This window comes from Urocampus carinirostris, chromosome 6, assembly GCF_059441175.1.
Source record: "Urocampus carinirostris isolate Australia breed hairy pipefish chromosome 6, RoL_Ucar_1.0, whole genome shotgun sequence".
Classification (NCBI taxonomy): Eukaryota; Metazoa; Chordata; class Actinopteri; order Syngnathiformes; family Syngnathidae; genus Urocampus; species Urocampus carinirostris.
In genome coordinates, this window is record NC_142354.1 from 12,173,193 (window position 1) to 12,187,284 (window position 14,092).

A 14,092-nucleotide genomic window follows, 5' to 3' on the forward strand; every position below is an offset into this window, starting at 1 on the left:
TTGACTTTTGTGTCCTGCGTGCATTGCACATTTTTTGTCTTAGTTTTGTCGTTTTTTGCGTACAGCATAGAATTTTGGCGTCACCTTAAGAGCGCAAGTACACTCAAGCCAATCAGAGCTCTTGCACTCTGTTTCCAGGGTGCTGATTGGAGCTTTCTGATTGTTGAAATCTAGTGAAAAACAAGTTAATTTGTAGGCATGCCGTTTTCGAGCAATCCGATCATCACTCATTACGCAATTAAATGGTTACGCATGTAACTTTATCTTTTTTAAATCAATAAAATGTTTGATTCATGTCCCTCACCAAAGGACCAAGCTTATTTACTCCTTCTTCAAAACTGGGCTGAATTACTGTGTCCCTTGTGCTCAGAAAGTTCATAGACTTACACTATATATGGATAGATACAACTGTGATATACACCATATATGTATAAATGAATACAATTGTGACATCCACCATATATATTGAAGGATACAACTGGACTTACAATACATATAGATGGATACACCTGTTGCATCTACATATGGACTAAAGTATTTTTTCTGCAGGGACAAAAGATAAAACTAATATCTCCCGGGTAAATCAACAATACAAATGAGGCTTTTTTGTGACTAAGCCAGAGTTTGCGTGAAGCATTTTTCTCGCTACTACAGGGGTCGGGAACATATGGCTATATATGGCTCTTTTCTTGAGTACAAACGGCTCAGAGATGAAATAAAACTTGTGCAATTATTTGATATATTGTTAAACGCAGAGCAGATTGTCTCACGTGCGAAGCCGAGACATTACCGATGCACAAAAGGTTTTCATTCAAGTATATATTACACACAATTTAAACTACAGTTTACAGTCAAGGTGTTACACCAAAAGATCTTGTAAATAGCTAAATAAGCCTTCATATGGAAGCTGATTAAACAGTCTGTCATTGTTGAGACACTTTATGAAGAAAAGCCACCGAACAAATGTAAACCCAAAACAAACGTTTTACCAAAAAGCTGTAGCAGATTACCTAGAGCAATTTCATTGGGTGAGTTGTAGGAATGTGTATAAACAAACGTTTTAACAAAAAGCTGTAGCAGATTACCTAGAGCAATTTCATTGGGTGAGTTGTAGGAATGTGTATACCTATACACAGGACACACACTCCTTCACCTTGCTTAGTGCTGTCTGCACTGAAGGTAAATACGTTGGTATGACCGTTTGCTGTATTTTGTGACATTTTAGCAAAAGAACTTTGCTCGCACCCTGTTTTAAAACCATTGTTTAGGACAAAATGCGGGAGGGAGACACATTTTGAGTGGTGTATTTATATTGAAATGGGACACTGGCTCTGGCGTTATTATTATTCAATTATTCAATAAATGTTACACATATATATGTGTATATATATGTGGATAGCGGGTTTCTTTTCGAACCATTTTCGACTTTAAAAAGTTGAATTAAATCCTACTACGAAACAATTTTCAAAATCCGATAATTATGGTTCGGATTTTCCATTAAAATCAAGGGAAAACTACCTATAATTAATTTCATTGATACAATATCACGATAAAAACACATGCATACACGCCAAATTTGTAAAGAGTGTTGTTTATATGTGATCCATGTCAGACGCCTAAAACAGGCATGTACAAAGTCTGTCCTGGGGGCCAGTTACGGCCCGTGATCAAATTTTTACTAGCCCCGGGCCTCTCATAAAATTAATCATATGTGGCCCGCGAGTATTGTTGACCGCAATATAAGATACATTTGTACAACACAAAAAAAAATCACTATTCCACCAGATGGTGGCAGTAGCCTTTGGGCCTCCTTGCCCTTGGCTTTTTGTGAGAATTTCAGCCCACCCATTTTTGACATTGCGAATGTACCGTAAATAAAAAAAGAAAGTTGATTGTGAGGAGAATTTTATCACCGAAATCCAAAACAACGGTGTCTGCCTAATTTGCCAAGAGACTGTGGCTGTTTTTCAAGAATATAATATCAATAGGCAAAGCCAGACAAAACACCCTGACTACAGAAAGTTAACTGGAAATGAAAGCTGTGAAAAGGTGAAGCAATTGGAACCCTGCGAGTCAAATGAAAATGCTACAAAGAAGCCCTTGGAGGTCGCAACACTGATTGCCAAGCCCTGCAAACCTTTCATGGAGAGTGAATTTCTTGAACACAGTTCAAAGAATTCCAGGCTGAATAGTCGGCACTCACACGTTTTCAGCTTACCAAAACTGGCTGGCTTTCAGAAAAATGTGGACACCCCTGCCCTGAAAGTTACAATTCTGGCCAGCGTTGTTACGATAAAAAACACACGTTTAAAGACTTTTCCTATCTTCATCTATTCTCTCTCAACATCTTAAATACGCCTCCATTGTCAAAGTCACATTGAAGAAGAAATGTTTCTTGGACCAGCACTTACCGCAAGTGTCATCACCCTCCTCCACAACACTCAACCGATGCTCGGCAGCGGGACGCGAGCGCTCTTGCCGCATATGCTAGTGCCGTGCCTTTTTAAAAGTCATCCGCAGGGAAAGACGTCTGGCTTTTTATTCCATACTTAACCCACTTAAACCCATCATTCTCCTGGAGGAAGCATTTGTCCACCCCGGCTTTGGCCTCAGAGATGCTCGATTAAGTGCCTCTTTGGTTTTGGGCTGATTACCGACTGTATTTGTGATCATAGTGAAATTATAGCAGTCCATTTCTATGGTAAGCCTATGCGCATGCTGCCTACACAGATTCTGGATTTAAGTGAGGTTGAACTACTTTTGGTCACATTTTAGTGGAAAGGTTCCTCAGCTGGTTTATTGGTTTTTTTTATATATATACTGATTTTGTTATTAATACCTAAAATTGCTATTAAGCTATAATTAAAAGTATTCTGCTTCTTTCTTTCTTTGAAAAAACATGTTTTCAGAGTCCAGCTTTTCTTTTAACCATGTTTTCTTTTCATTGTTATTCATTCATTCAAGAAACTCTAGGTATATGATCCTAGATCATTTCTCATAGCAGTATTTCTTCTTTTTTAGTGCCATTTTTAGTCGCTGACTATAATTTTGGATAATGTTTCCATGTATTTGGTTTGTCCTGGTGTGGTATGTATCTTTTGTGTTTACATAATGCGATTTTCTAATGATTATTTATTATCATTTCAAGCTTTTTTGTGTATCCGCCAGTTAAGTTTTAAATAGTAATTATGAAATAATAAAGGTGTCACGGTTGCCCATGCCCTCACTCGGCCCTGCCCATTTGGCGCCAGCTGCGTCTCGTTGCCTGATTTGCTTCCCTCCTGTTTAACCTCAGTGCTCTCACTCACCCCTTGTCAGTCCGTCAACGAACCTCTGCACCCGCAAGACGTGTGTTTTGACTCTGTCCGGTATCCTGCTTGTGAATCCTGTCCAGTATCGATCTCGTCTTTCTCGTCCTGTTTGATATCTGACAACAGTCCCCCATGTCTGGTATCGATCCCGTCTGTCTCGTCCTGTCTGATATCTTGCTATAGTCTCCGGTATCTGGTAACGATTCCGCCGGTCTCATCCTGTCGGATATCCTGCGCCAGTCTCCAGCATCCGGTATCGATCCCGTCTGTCTTGTCCTGTCGGATATCTGACTCCAGTCTCCAGGATCCGGTATCAATCCCGTCTGTCTAGTCCTGAAAATCAAAATGCACTATAATAATACGGAAAATATCAAAATCACAAAAAGCAAACCGCGATACAGCAAAGGATTACTGTATCCATTTTTCTACACAACAAAAACACTAGCATCATCCATGAACGTGCTGAAATTATTGAATTTCCTCTTACACCAGTGTGCTCGGCGAGACACTCGGAAGTTGAAATTGACATAGGCAAGCATGTGTGCATATCAATATTTGTGTCTCCATCTCTGCGTATTTCATCCCTCCTCTCCGTCATCCATCATCACCAAGGCGACCGTCCCGTGAACGTGGCGAGTCCACATCCAGATGAGGCATTTTCTTAACCCCCGACATGTTTCTCTTTCTTCATTTCATGCCAGACACGCTTTATTGGAGAATTGTGACTCAGCGGGTGAAGTTGTTCATTTACTCATAGCGGCGGATCGAATTAGCGATTATAAGCTTGGCCATCATTAACGTCGGAGTTGCTCGAGCATGCTCACACGTGTGTCTTCAAGTGTGACTTTTTTTCGAGGGGTAGGTATAAAAATCCATAAGGTGATTAGCACCGGCAAATAAGCAGTTTCAAGAGTGATGATGTGATTCAGCGGAGATGTATTACCTGAAGAGAAAACAAAGTTTAAGATGAATGTAATTCCCTGAACTGGCTCATTATTAGGGGTGTAAAATGACCGATTTTAGTGACCGATACCAATAAATTCCTGCCTCTATAGACCGATACCGATAACAAATAGTTTTTTGGGCAAGCTCTTCAAGCGCATCATGGGCAGGTAGAGAGGAGACGCAGCCATGTTGTGCTACGACCTTTATAGAAAATTAGAACATATATTAATTGATAAATGCTAAGAGTATGTATAACAAGTAGTGTCGGCTCATGGAATATTATAACGTGTCTTTAAGTAAATAACTATTGTTTCTTTTTCTACTAACCAGCCTGTAACCAATGTCATATTTAACTCTTGGGCCAATAATTACTATTCGCTATAGAGTTAGAAAAAACATATTTTTAATTATTCTGGTACATTTGATATATTCAACCTTTTCTTCTACCAAAATTAAGATCAAATAATACCTGAATTTAAAATTAGTACATATCAGTAAAGGTTTTCTTGCTCCCCAGATTTGTGCATTATTTATATTATAAGTATTTTTATTTTATTTATTTTGTGAAATATGAAAAAAAATGTCTTCCATAACGGCTAACTTTGCTTATTAAGTATTTTTTCTTATTCTAATTAAGATAATCTCAAACCAAATTGTAAGAAACATTATTAAAAAAACAGTATTAAACAGAAAATCTCCCAGAGTCGTCATCATTTTAACTATTTTCCTATTTTATGTAACTGAGAAAAGATCTACAATTAAATTGCACGGCGGCGCAGTGCTTAGCGCGTGTCACGGCACAGTTCTAAGGTCTTGTGTGGGTTCAAATCCAGCTACCGGACTTCCTGTGCGGAGTTTGTATGTTCTGTGCAGAGTTTGTATGTTCTTCCCGTGCTTGCGTGGGTTTCCTCCAGGCACTCCGGTTTCCTCCCACATTCCAAAGACATCCATTTCAGGTGGATTGGCCAGTCCAAATTGTCCCTAGGTGTGAATGAGCGAGCGAGTTGTCTGCCCCTGTGTGTCCTGCGATTGGCTGGCAACCAGTTCAGGGTGTCCACTGCCCGATGATTGCTGGGATGGGCTCCAGCACCCCCGTGACCCTACTGAGGATAAGCGGTGCAGCTAATGAGATGAGATGATTCTTGTCACGGTTGCCTTTTGCCCTCACTTGGGCCCGCTCATGTGGCACCAGCTTTTGCTCGTTGCCTGATTGGCTCCCCTCCTATTTAAACTCATTGCTCTCATTCACTCCTTGTCAGTCCGTCAACGAACCTTTGCACTTGCAAGACGTGTGTTTTGACTCTGTCTGGTATCCTGCTTGTGTATCCAGTATCCGTTATCGATCCTGCCTGTCTCGTCCTGTCTGGTATCTTGCTCCAGTCTCCAGAATCCGGTATCGATCCCGTCTGTCTCGTCCTGTCCGGTATCTTGCGCCAGTCTCTAATATCCGGTATAGATCCCGTTTGTCTCGTCTTGTCTGGTATCCGGTATTGATCCCGTCTGTCCCATCCTGTCCGGTATCTTGCTCGTGTATCTGGTATTCATTCCATCTGTCCTGCCCTGTCCGGTATCTTGCTCGTGTATCCAGTATCCGGTATCAATCCCGTCTGTCCCGTCCTGTCTGGTATCTGGCTCCAGTATCCTGTATCCGGTATCGATCCATTCTGTCCTGCCCTGTCCGGTATCTTGCTCGTGTATCAGGTATCAATCACGTCTGTTACGTCCTGTCCGGTATCTGGTATCGATCCCGTCCGTCCTGTCCGGTTTCGATCTTGTCTGCTTCTGGCTTCCTGTTTTCCCGCGCCTGACTTCTCTGTCTCACTTCTTCCACCCAGCGATCGCCAAATCACTGGCGTTTGTGTTCACGCACATGACTGCCCCATTCCCATGAAATCAACTTGTGTGAAAACGTTACGCCTCTGGGTCTACCGTCTGTTCGGTTCCTGACAGATTCTTAAATATTATTCAAAAAATCAGGCTTAATTCTTAAAATAAATGGTAAAATATGACAACAAATAATGATCTCACAGTAAACAAGATACTTTACATATTTCACTTATTTAAATACGGGTCACCACATTTCTCGTTTAACTGCCATTGACGTCTACAGGCGTAATTGGAATTGTAAAAGTTCATGCCAGACCTTTCGATTTTCGTCATAATTGACAGGGTATGAGTTAGCAACTTTGCTTCTCATCAATCTTTTTGAATGTTCACTCGGTTCACGGATCCCTTAACCACTTGGGTTGTAGGGAGGGGGGGGGGGGGGGGGCGGCAGTAAAGCCCATTTTCTAAATGGGGCGGGGCTACTTTGTGCATTTTTGCATATCACTGGGGTTTTGGTCACCATGTACGGCAAAAAACGGGAGATTTAAGTAGGTAAAGGACAAAATCTGTCTAAAATCTTCCATGTTAGTCCTACAAATGTAAAAGCTAAAACACCGTCTGAACCAGATGTTTTAACATAGAGTCTAATCAGTAACGTTGTGTGTTTGTTTTGCCCCGAAAAAGCAAGAAAATAGAAGCATATCTCTGCGCTAGCATGTGATTGACAATGTTTCGCCCGGCAACTGTCTCCCGGCCCTCCCATGAGAAAGGCAAGCTGAGTGCCGATTGCACTGAGCAGAGAAGACAGTTATTGATTTTCCACTTGTCTATTATTTTTGTTTTTCGCAGAGAATTGGCCCGAGCCGGCCCAGCCAGCGTTTTTCATTTTTTTTCTATATTTATTCCGTCACGTGTCGACGTCTTTTTATAATTTTCCAGATGCGCATTCAGGTGTGGTCGGTCTGTCTTTGAGGCTTATTAGCTGATAGCTGCGCAAGTGTGAACTCAGCCTGCACGTGTTTCTTTGACACGAATGCCGTTTGTATGAGATTTCCAGTCAAACAACACAACAATTCTCCAACACCTCACGCTGCTCACTAATTGGGTGGAAACTAGCAGGGGAAAGAAATGCTCCTTTGCAGGGTGGGTTTTGTGCGTGGGCTTACATCTAACTTCAACAAAGTCTGCAAATATCAAAGTTAAGTTTCATCTTTAACTTTTTATGGTTTGATATGTAATACTTTGAAAACAGAGTCGATTCACTTGGAATCGTATTTAATATTGCAATTTAGTACAAACCAAAAATGTCAAACGCTTGGCCGAAAACGGAAAATGAAACTCTGAAAATGAAAACCCATTAATGCAAAGTATTAAGGATTGATAATCAGAATATATGACAAAAAAACACTTTAAAATTAAGTTTATTATAAATCTAATTATAATATTCATTGCATGTTTATGACATCGCTGTTTTCCATCTGCCATCAGAATGTACCTGTATTTACTCATCTTCATTCATGCAATGTTTGCGTTGCGTCGTCTGCTACAAGCCACGTGAACTCCTCTTCCAGCGATGCTTTTAATGTACTTTTAGGTTTTGTAGCGGCATAAATTTTGTTAGCTTCTTTTGAATATTTCTTCTGGGGCTGAGGTTTTGGCTTGAATCCTAACCACGTATCCATTTTTCTTGTGTTCTCTGTGCGCCTACTTTGGAAAATGCACGACCTTATAACGCTCGGGAAAGTCCGAAAGCACAAAGTTATTCGATGCAGGCTTCTGAATGACTTTCGAATATGCAAATTGCCAAACAAACCGCAATTTATTTATTTTTTTGAAAAAGTTGTCGGCCACCTGGGCGGAGACCTTTTGTAAGTTGTACGCCAGACATAAAAGATCCACGCCCCGGGCGTCCGGGCAGACGTTATTTCAGACACTGGTTTAAACACATAGAAATAGAAAGGTTTTTATTCTCGCCTTTTTTTTGTTTTTGTAATCCCATGCCTGCAGGTGAGTGTAGCATCGACATCTTAGCTGGAAAACAGCAGGGACAATAGCATGAAGATTTACCTGGTCCCAGGTCAATGTTGAGCACTATCTGAGAAACATTTTTTCGATGTATAAGTTACTCTGGAGTAGCCATTGCAGGAATGGCCAATCTACAAAAAAATACACCTCGGTCTAAAACAGACATTGGCAAACTACAGCCTGTCAGGCTTTGCAATCCAGCCTGCCAAACGAAAAAAGTAAAAATATAATGAGAATTTGTGTAATTTAGTAAAAAGAAGGAAAAACAACGTCCTTTGTCTCCAGCATTCAAATAACTGACTATATTTTTAGTTGCTAATCTTTATCACGCATTTATTTTACTTACCAAGTTATTTATCCAAAAATCGTCTGTATTGCATATCTGTCATGGTTGCCATGGCGCCCAATTTGCCACACCCGTGTGGCGCCAGCTGCGGCTCATTGACAGATTGGCTTTGTCTGTACGTCAACGAACCTCTGCCCTGCAAGACCTGGGTTTTGACTGTTGGTGTTTCCTGTCTCGTCTAGTTTGTCCTGTTTGATATCGGTCTCAAGTTTCGTTCCTGTCTAGTTTGTCCCGTTTAATTTTGATATCCAGTTTTGATAGCAATCCTGTCTGTCCCGCCCTATCTGGTATCGATCTTGTCTGCCTCTGGCTTCCTGTCATTCCACGCCAGACTGCAACCCACCTGTCCGATATCTTAACGTGCATGACTGACGAGAGCCGGCTTCTTCGGCTCTGCTCACTAAAAGGAACCGGCTCTTTCGGGTCCTAAAACGTCTCTTCAGGTTGTTTTTGCTTCTTTAATCCCAACATGACCAAATATTATGTAAAATTATGCACAAAATGACTTAAAGGAAGGGGGAATAGAACAAAAAAGAAAAAATACCAAAATGAAAAAGTAGTGAAAAGCTGAGAAAAAAAGAAACAAAAGAAAGAGAAACAAATAAGGAAACATTTTTTAAAAAGCCAGAAAAAAAGAAAAGAAAGAAATGTAGGAAAAAAGTAAATAGAGAACAAAAAGAAAAAAGTAACAGCTCGGAAAAAATAAACACAATGAGATTTTTTTAAATACATTTTTTAAAAAGTAGAAAAAAAAACCACGGAAAAAAAAAGAAAAAGTTTGTGTTGCATTCAAATAATTTCCAATTATATCAAGTGAATATTGTTGCCAACATTGTACTTACACTAAAAAATGTGATTAAGTACAGTTCTGTATCTTACAACTGACTAAATAAGCCCCCAAAAATGTTAATATTATGCGACAAAATATGTCAGGAAATGAAAAGAAATGGATATCTTGTGAAAGAATTGTAAGAACAAACAATGTTTTTAGGCCGTACAACCTTTGCAATAGTACATGAGTCAATTCATTCAAAAGAGAAAAATAATTTTGCCTTGCCGGAAACTCAGCAAAATGTAACTTGATGTCAAGTTTTGGACATGTTTGATAATTAACTATCTTGCCACATTTGGGATTATGGTTGCTCACAGTTGTTTCAAGCGTTGCTCACCGACTTTGTGTGAATGCTGAGACCCGTGAAAAATTAGAGGGAACATTGGGCCTGTATCATCTTTTCCGCCTCATGTATTGCCGAAGTATAAGATTTGAGATGGTATTGATAGATACAAAAAATAAAATCATTGATTTTAACAATAATTTTAAACCCAATCTGTCCTGGGACTATAAATATTCGGCCACCTCTTGTCTAGAAAATACTAAGTTGGAAAATCGCTCCAATTTTGAAGTTTATTTTCTCAGTACACTGATAACGGTCTTAGATCTAGGACGAACCATGAGCTTTAATATTTGGCTGTCCCTCCGTGCCCGAGGTTATGAGCATGAAAAGCTTCCCTCGACATGAAATCATCCTAGTGTAGATGGCGACGTGCCAAGTGTCATTTGGAGGAATTATATTGAGTTGTGCGGACTGTATGAATTAGTTTAAAAAACGGCATCATTTCTCATTAAATTGCGGAGCAGTCGAGCGACAAGCAAACTCGGTTTGGCCTGGACAAACCTCCAAAAATCCAGCCCCCCTTTTGTGTTCCTCAAAACGAGCGTCACGATAAAGCTAACCTCGCCTGTCACATCCGCCGCTGGGATGTACTTGGCAAGCGGGCAAGTATAACCTGCCCGCTAGCGTACGGACTCGCCAGAAGAGCATCGAGGTAGTTTGCATGCCAACAACGTGGCTACCCGGCAGCCACAAGCTAATGCTTGACTAACCCTGTCGCCCCACGTCTCCCCCTTTTGTGTTTATATACGTATTGACACGGGCGGGGTCTCGTGGCGCCCCGCAGGGACTGACTCAGCTCTGATCACTAGCACCATTCTTATAAAGGGTTAATAGCCGAAACTGTTTTAGAATACTGAATATTTTTTTCTATCTCTCTACTTTGGTCATATTCCTCAAGAGGGGTGACCAACAGCAAGACAAACACATACAATAACAAAGAAAATAAAAAGGGAAAAAAATAGCAAAAAAACACACACAAACATTTTTGGACCATGGCCAACCCAAATGCCCCAACACCCGAACAAGTTAGGCTGTTATAGGGTCACTAAATGTGAGAGGATGTGGAAGTAAAGCGACTATGTGGAAGAAGAGGAGATCGGAAGGATGACGACTAAAAGGAAGGTTGATGTGTTAGCCTTGAGTAAAACAAAGATTTTTTTTTACTTGAGTCAAAAAAAGTTCAATAAATAGGTCGAAAGGGAAAGTATACAAGTTGTCTCCGTGCCGTTGAACTGCAGATGAGCTTGCAAGAAGAGCCGTGCTTGGGTATTTTGCCTATATTTTAAATATCGGCTTTTTTTCTTGGCAGACGTCCTCTTGAATTTCCAACTCATGGGTCACTATGTCCCTCCAGCTCATCGGCATCATGCCTTTCGCCTGGTAATTCAGTCATTTGTGCTCCACCTCCGCCCCATTATTGTTCAATCAACGTGTCGATATATGTCTTACATCGTCCTCTTTTCATGTTTTGTTGAGTTCGAGCTAGTTAGAGTGCTTGCATTATTTTTCATGGTTTCAACGTCAATCAGACCCCCATTATTCTTCGATCAATGTATGGGTATATATCCTTCATCGTCTTACTTTTATGTTTTGTTTAGTTAGAGCTAGTTAGTTTCCCAACATGTCTTGCAACATGTCCTCAGTTGGAACTATTTGGTGTGCCTGCATTATTTTTCATGTTTTTTTTTTAATCGTGAGACCCCGTTATTGTTCTGTCAATGTATGGGTATATGTCCTTTATTGTCTTACTTTTATGTTTTGTTTAGTTAGAGCTAGTTAGTTTCCCAACATGTCTTGCAACAAGTCATCAGTTGGAACTAGTTAGTGTGCCTGCATTATTTTTTATGGTTTTGTCATCGTGAGACCCCGTTTTTGTTCTATCAATGTATGGTTATATGTCCTTTATCGTCTTATTTTTACGTTTTGTTCCGTTACCGCAAGTTAGTTTCCCAACATGTTTTGCAACATGTCTTTAGTTGGAACTAGTTAGTGTGCCTGCATTATTTTTCATGGTTTTGTCATCGTGAGAGCCCTTTATTGTTCTATTAATGTATGGGTATATATCCTTTATCGTCTTATTTTTACGTTTTGTTCCAATACCGCAAGTTAGTTTCCCAACATGTCTTGCAACATGTCCTCCGTTGGAAGAAGTTAGCGTCCCTGCATTATATTTCATCTTCTCATCGTCATCACAATTCTGTTGCACTGTCCACGTATAGAAATGTTTCTTGTGTCATCTTTCCTTCAATTTGGTTTCATTTTGATAATTAACATGTCCTGTGTTGTTTAACTTTCATGTTTTTGTTTAGTAGCGGATAGTTAGTGTGCCTGCCTTATTTGTCTTGTCAACATGGAACTCATGTCGATGCTCTGTCCACATGTGAAAATGGTGCTTGTGTCTTCTTTCTTTCATGTTTTGTTCAGTCAGAGTTAGCTAGTTTCCCAATATGCCCTGCAGTTATAGGTCATCAGTGTGCCTACATTATATTTGATAGTTGCATGATCATGGCACTCCCGTTATTGTTCTATCAATGTGCGGATGTATGTTCTGTGTTGTCCTCCTTTCACATTTTGTTCAGTTACAGATAATTAGTTTCCCCAACGAATCCTGCGTTGTTTTTTTTTTTTCATTTCTAGCTAGTTAGCGTGGCTGCATTACATTTCATGGTCTTGTCGTTAAGGCACTCTATTGTTCTGTCGGCATGTGGGAATTGTTTTTTGTGCGGTCTAACTTCCATGTTTTGTTCTGTTAGAGCTGTTTGGTCTTGAAATATTATGTCATAGTTCTATTCACGTGTAAGTATGTTTCCATTTGTCCGTTTTTGTTTTGTTTCATTCAGTTAGAATTAGTTGGTCTTACTTTCCTGTCTTGTGTAGTGTGACCTAATTTGTATTGCAACATATCCCGTGTCTTTCTCCTCTCAGATTTTGTTCATTTAGATCTAGTTGGTGTTTAGTTAGTTATGTAGCAGGATGTGTAGTCAAGCATGTGTTTTAATAGCGCTGATGTATTTGTATTCTGAAGATTTTAATAAATTTCGGTGTTCCGTTTCTCTACACTATCTAATACAAGTACCTTTTCTGTAAATAAATCATTTTTCTAAAATCCTTTTTGTGTCTAAATAGACAGTGCTTCATTTTGTGGCCTTGAACCATCAGGTTATGCAAAACTAAAGGGTTTGATGCTGTAATTGCACCTATTTAGCACATATAGCAATGAGCCTTCAGTACAGAAAGAAAATCCATGTCTGAATAAGTACTCGCAGCACAATGGGTCTTAAAAAGTTGATGTTTGAATAAATAATGTAATTTAAAAGGTTTGTTTTTCTGCCACAAAATATTTCCTAAATGTGCAATATAAAGATATGAAATCGCTGTTCACTCTAAGTCAAGTTTTGAGACCAACCACCTTGTTCTTGTATTTCTCTGTCTCCGTCTTGCAGAGCTCACTGACCAATCAGGGTTGAGGAGCCCCAAGCGAGAAAAGCATGAAGAGCCCAAGTGAAGAAGAGCATGTCAAATCCATCCAATTCTCTGTCCATGCGTTTATTTATTTCTTTATCTTCTCCCAACATCCTTGTTTTTTGGAGGGGGGCCTGTATCATCTTGATTTGTCTCTCAGGAGTATACGATGCCTTGATTTACGGTCAAGTTGCGCAGGCACACGTCCGCCTTCTCGGAAATAAATCCAGGTTATCCTGCGGCGACCGCTAGAGTGTTTTTTTGCGTTTTGGTGTCGTGTGTGTGTGGCGGCCGCATGCTAATAGTGGCCGGAAACGGGCTGGGGTGCCGGCGTCTCGCGAGGCCCGGAGGCTTGATTGTGTGCCGCTCGTGTGATTTCATTAAGGGCGAGAAGCAAAGGAAATGAGGTATAAATGAAGTGGAGGACAGATGAATAGTGAAGTGGGCATGTATTAATGTGTTTACGGTTTGTGTGTCTCTCCGTGTTAATCGTGCGGTTCCGCCGTAGCGAATCGTACGTGCATTTATGCCGTCACGCCAAGAAGAGGAGACGGGCCGCATACTGTCCCTGTTTCTGTTACCATGGCCACGCTGTGGGTTAGCGCTAGCGGCAAAGTGTGGAGGAAGCTTCCAGATAACCCTCGAGGTCAGCAGCATGGAGGTAAGACCCCACGTACCACTGATACTCGCACACTTAACCCCGACGCCCTGTTCGAGTGTCTATAGGCAAGACTTCAGCAGGGGTGCTCACACTTTTTTTCAGCATGTGAGCTAAAGGCTGAGTTAGTATTTTCAAATGTATTGACTGTTAATGGTATATTCTTTCAACTACTGTAAATCCCGGACTACTAGCCACAACCTTTTTGCTACATTTTAAACATTTGAAATGGATTGCAGCGTATTCATTTTTTTTCGCAGCACACAGGAAAACAGCGAGCTGCTCTTTTTCACAACGCATGCACTCGAAATATTAAACACCAAGGGGACGTCTTGAAACATAT

The 14,092-nt window shown here is 40.5% G+C and overlaps 1 protein-coding gene and 1 long non-coding RNA gene across 3 annotated transcripts in view; one reads left to right on the top strand and one right to left on the bottom strand.

Moving 5' to 3' along the window:
• LOC148363834 (uncharacterized) overlaps window positions 1–2,499 on the bottom strand; it is a 48,106-nt gene extending 45,607 nt beyond the window's left edge. The window contains exon 1 of the long non-coding RNA XR_015850695.1: window positions 2,412–2,499. This is a non-coding gene — a long non-coding RNA (uncharacterized LOC148363834). The remainder of the gene's footprint in view (window positions 1–2,411) is intronic.
• chchd6b (coiled-coil-helix-coiled-coil-helix domain containing 6b) overlaps window positions 1–13,337 on the top strand; it is a 75,904-nt gene extending 62,567 nt beyond the window's left edge. For both annotated transcript variants that reach the window (XM_088337905.1, XM_088337906.1), the window contains one exon: window positions 13,073–13,337. In XM_088337905.1, the coding sequence (XP_088194031.1) occupies window positions 13,073–13,096 (24 nt within the window). In that variant the 3' untranslated portion in view covers window positions 13,097–13,337. The remainder of the gene's footprint in view (window positions 1–13,072) is intronic.
• Window positions 13,338–14,092: the final 755 nt, after the last annotated feature.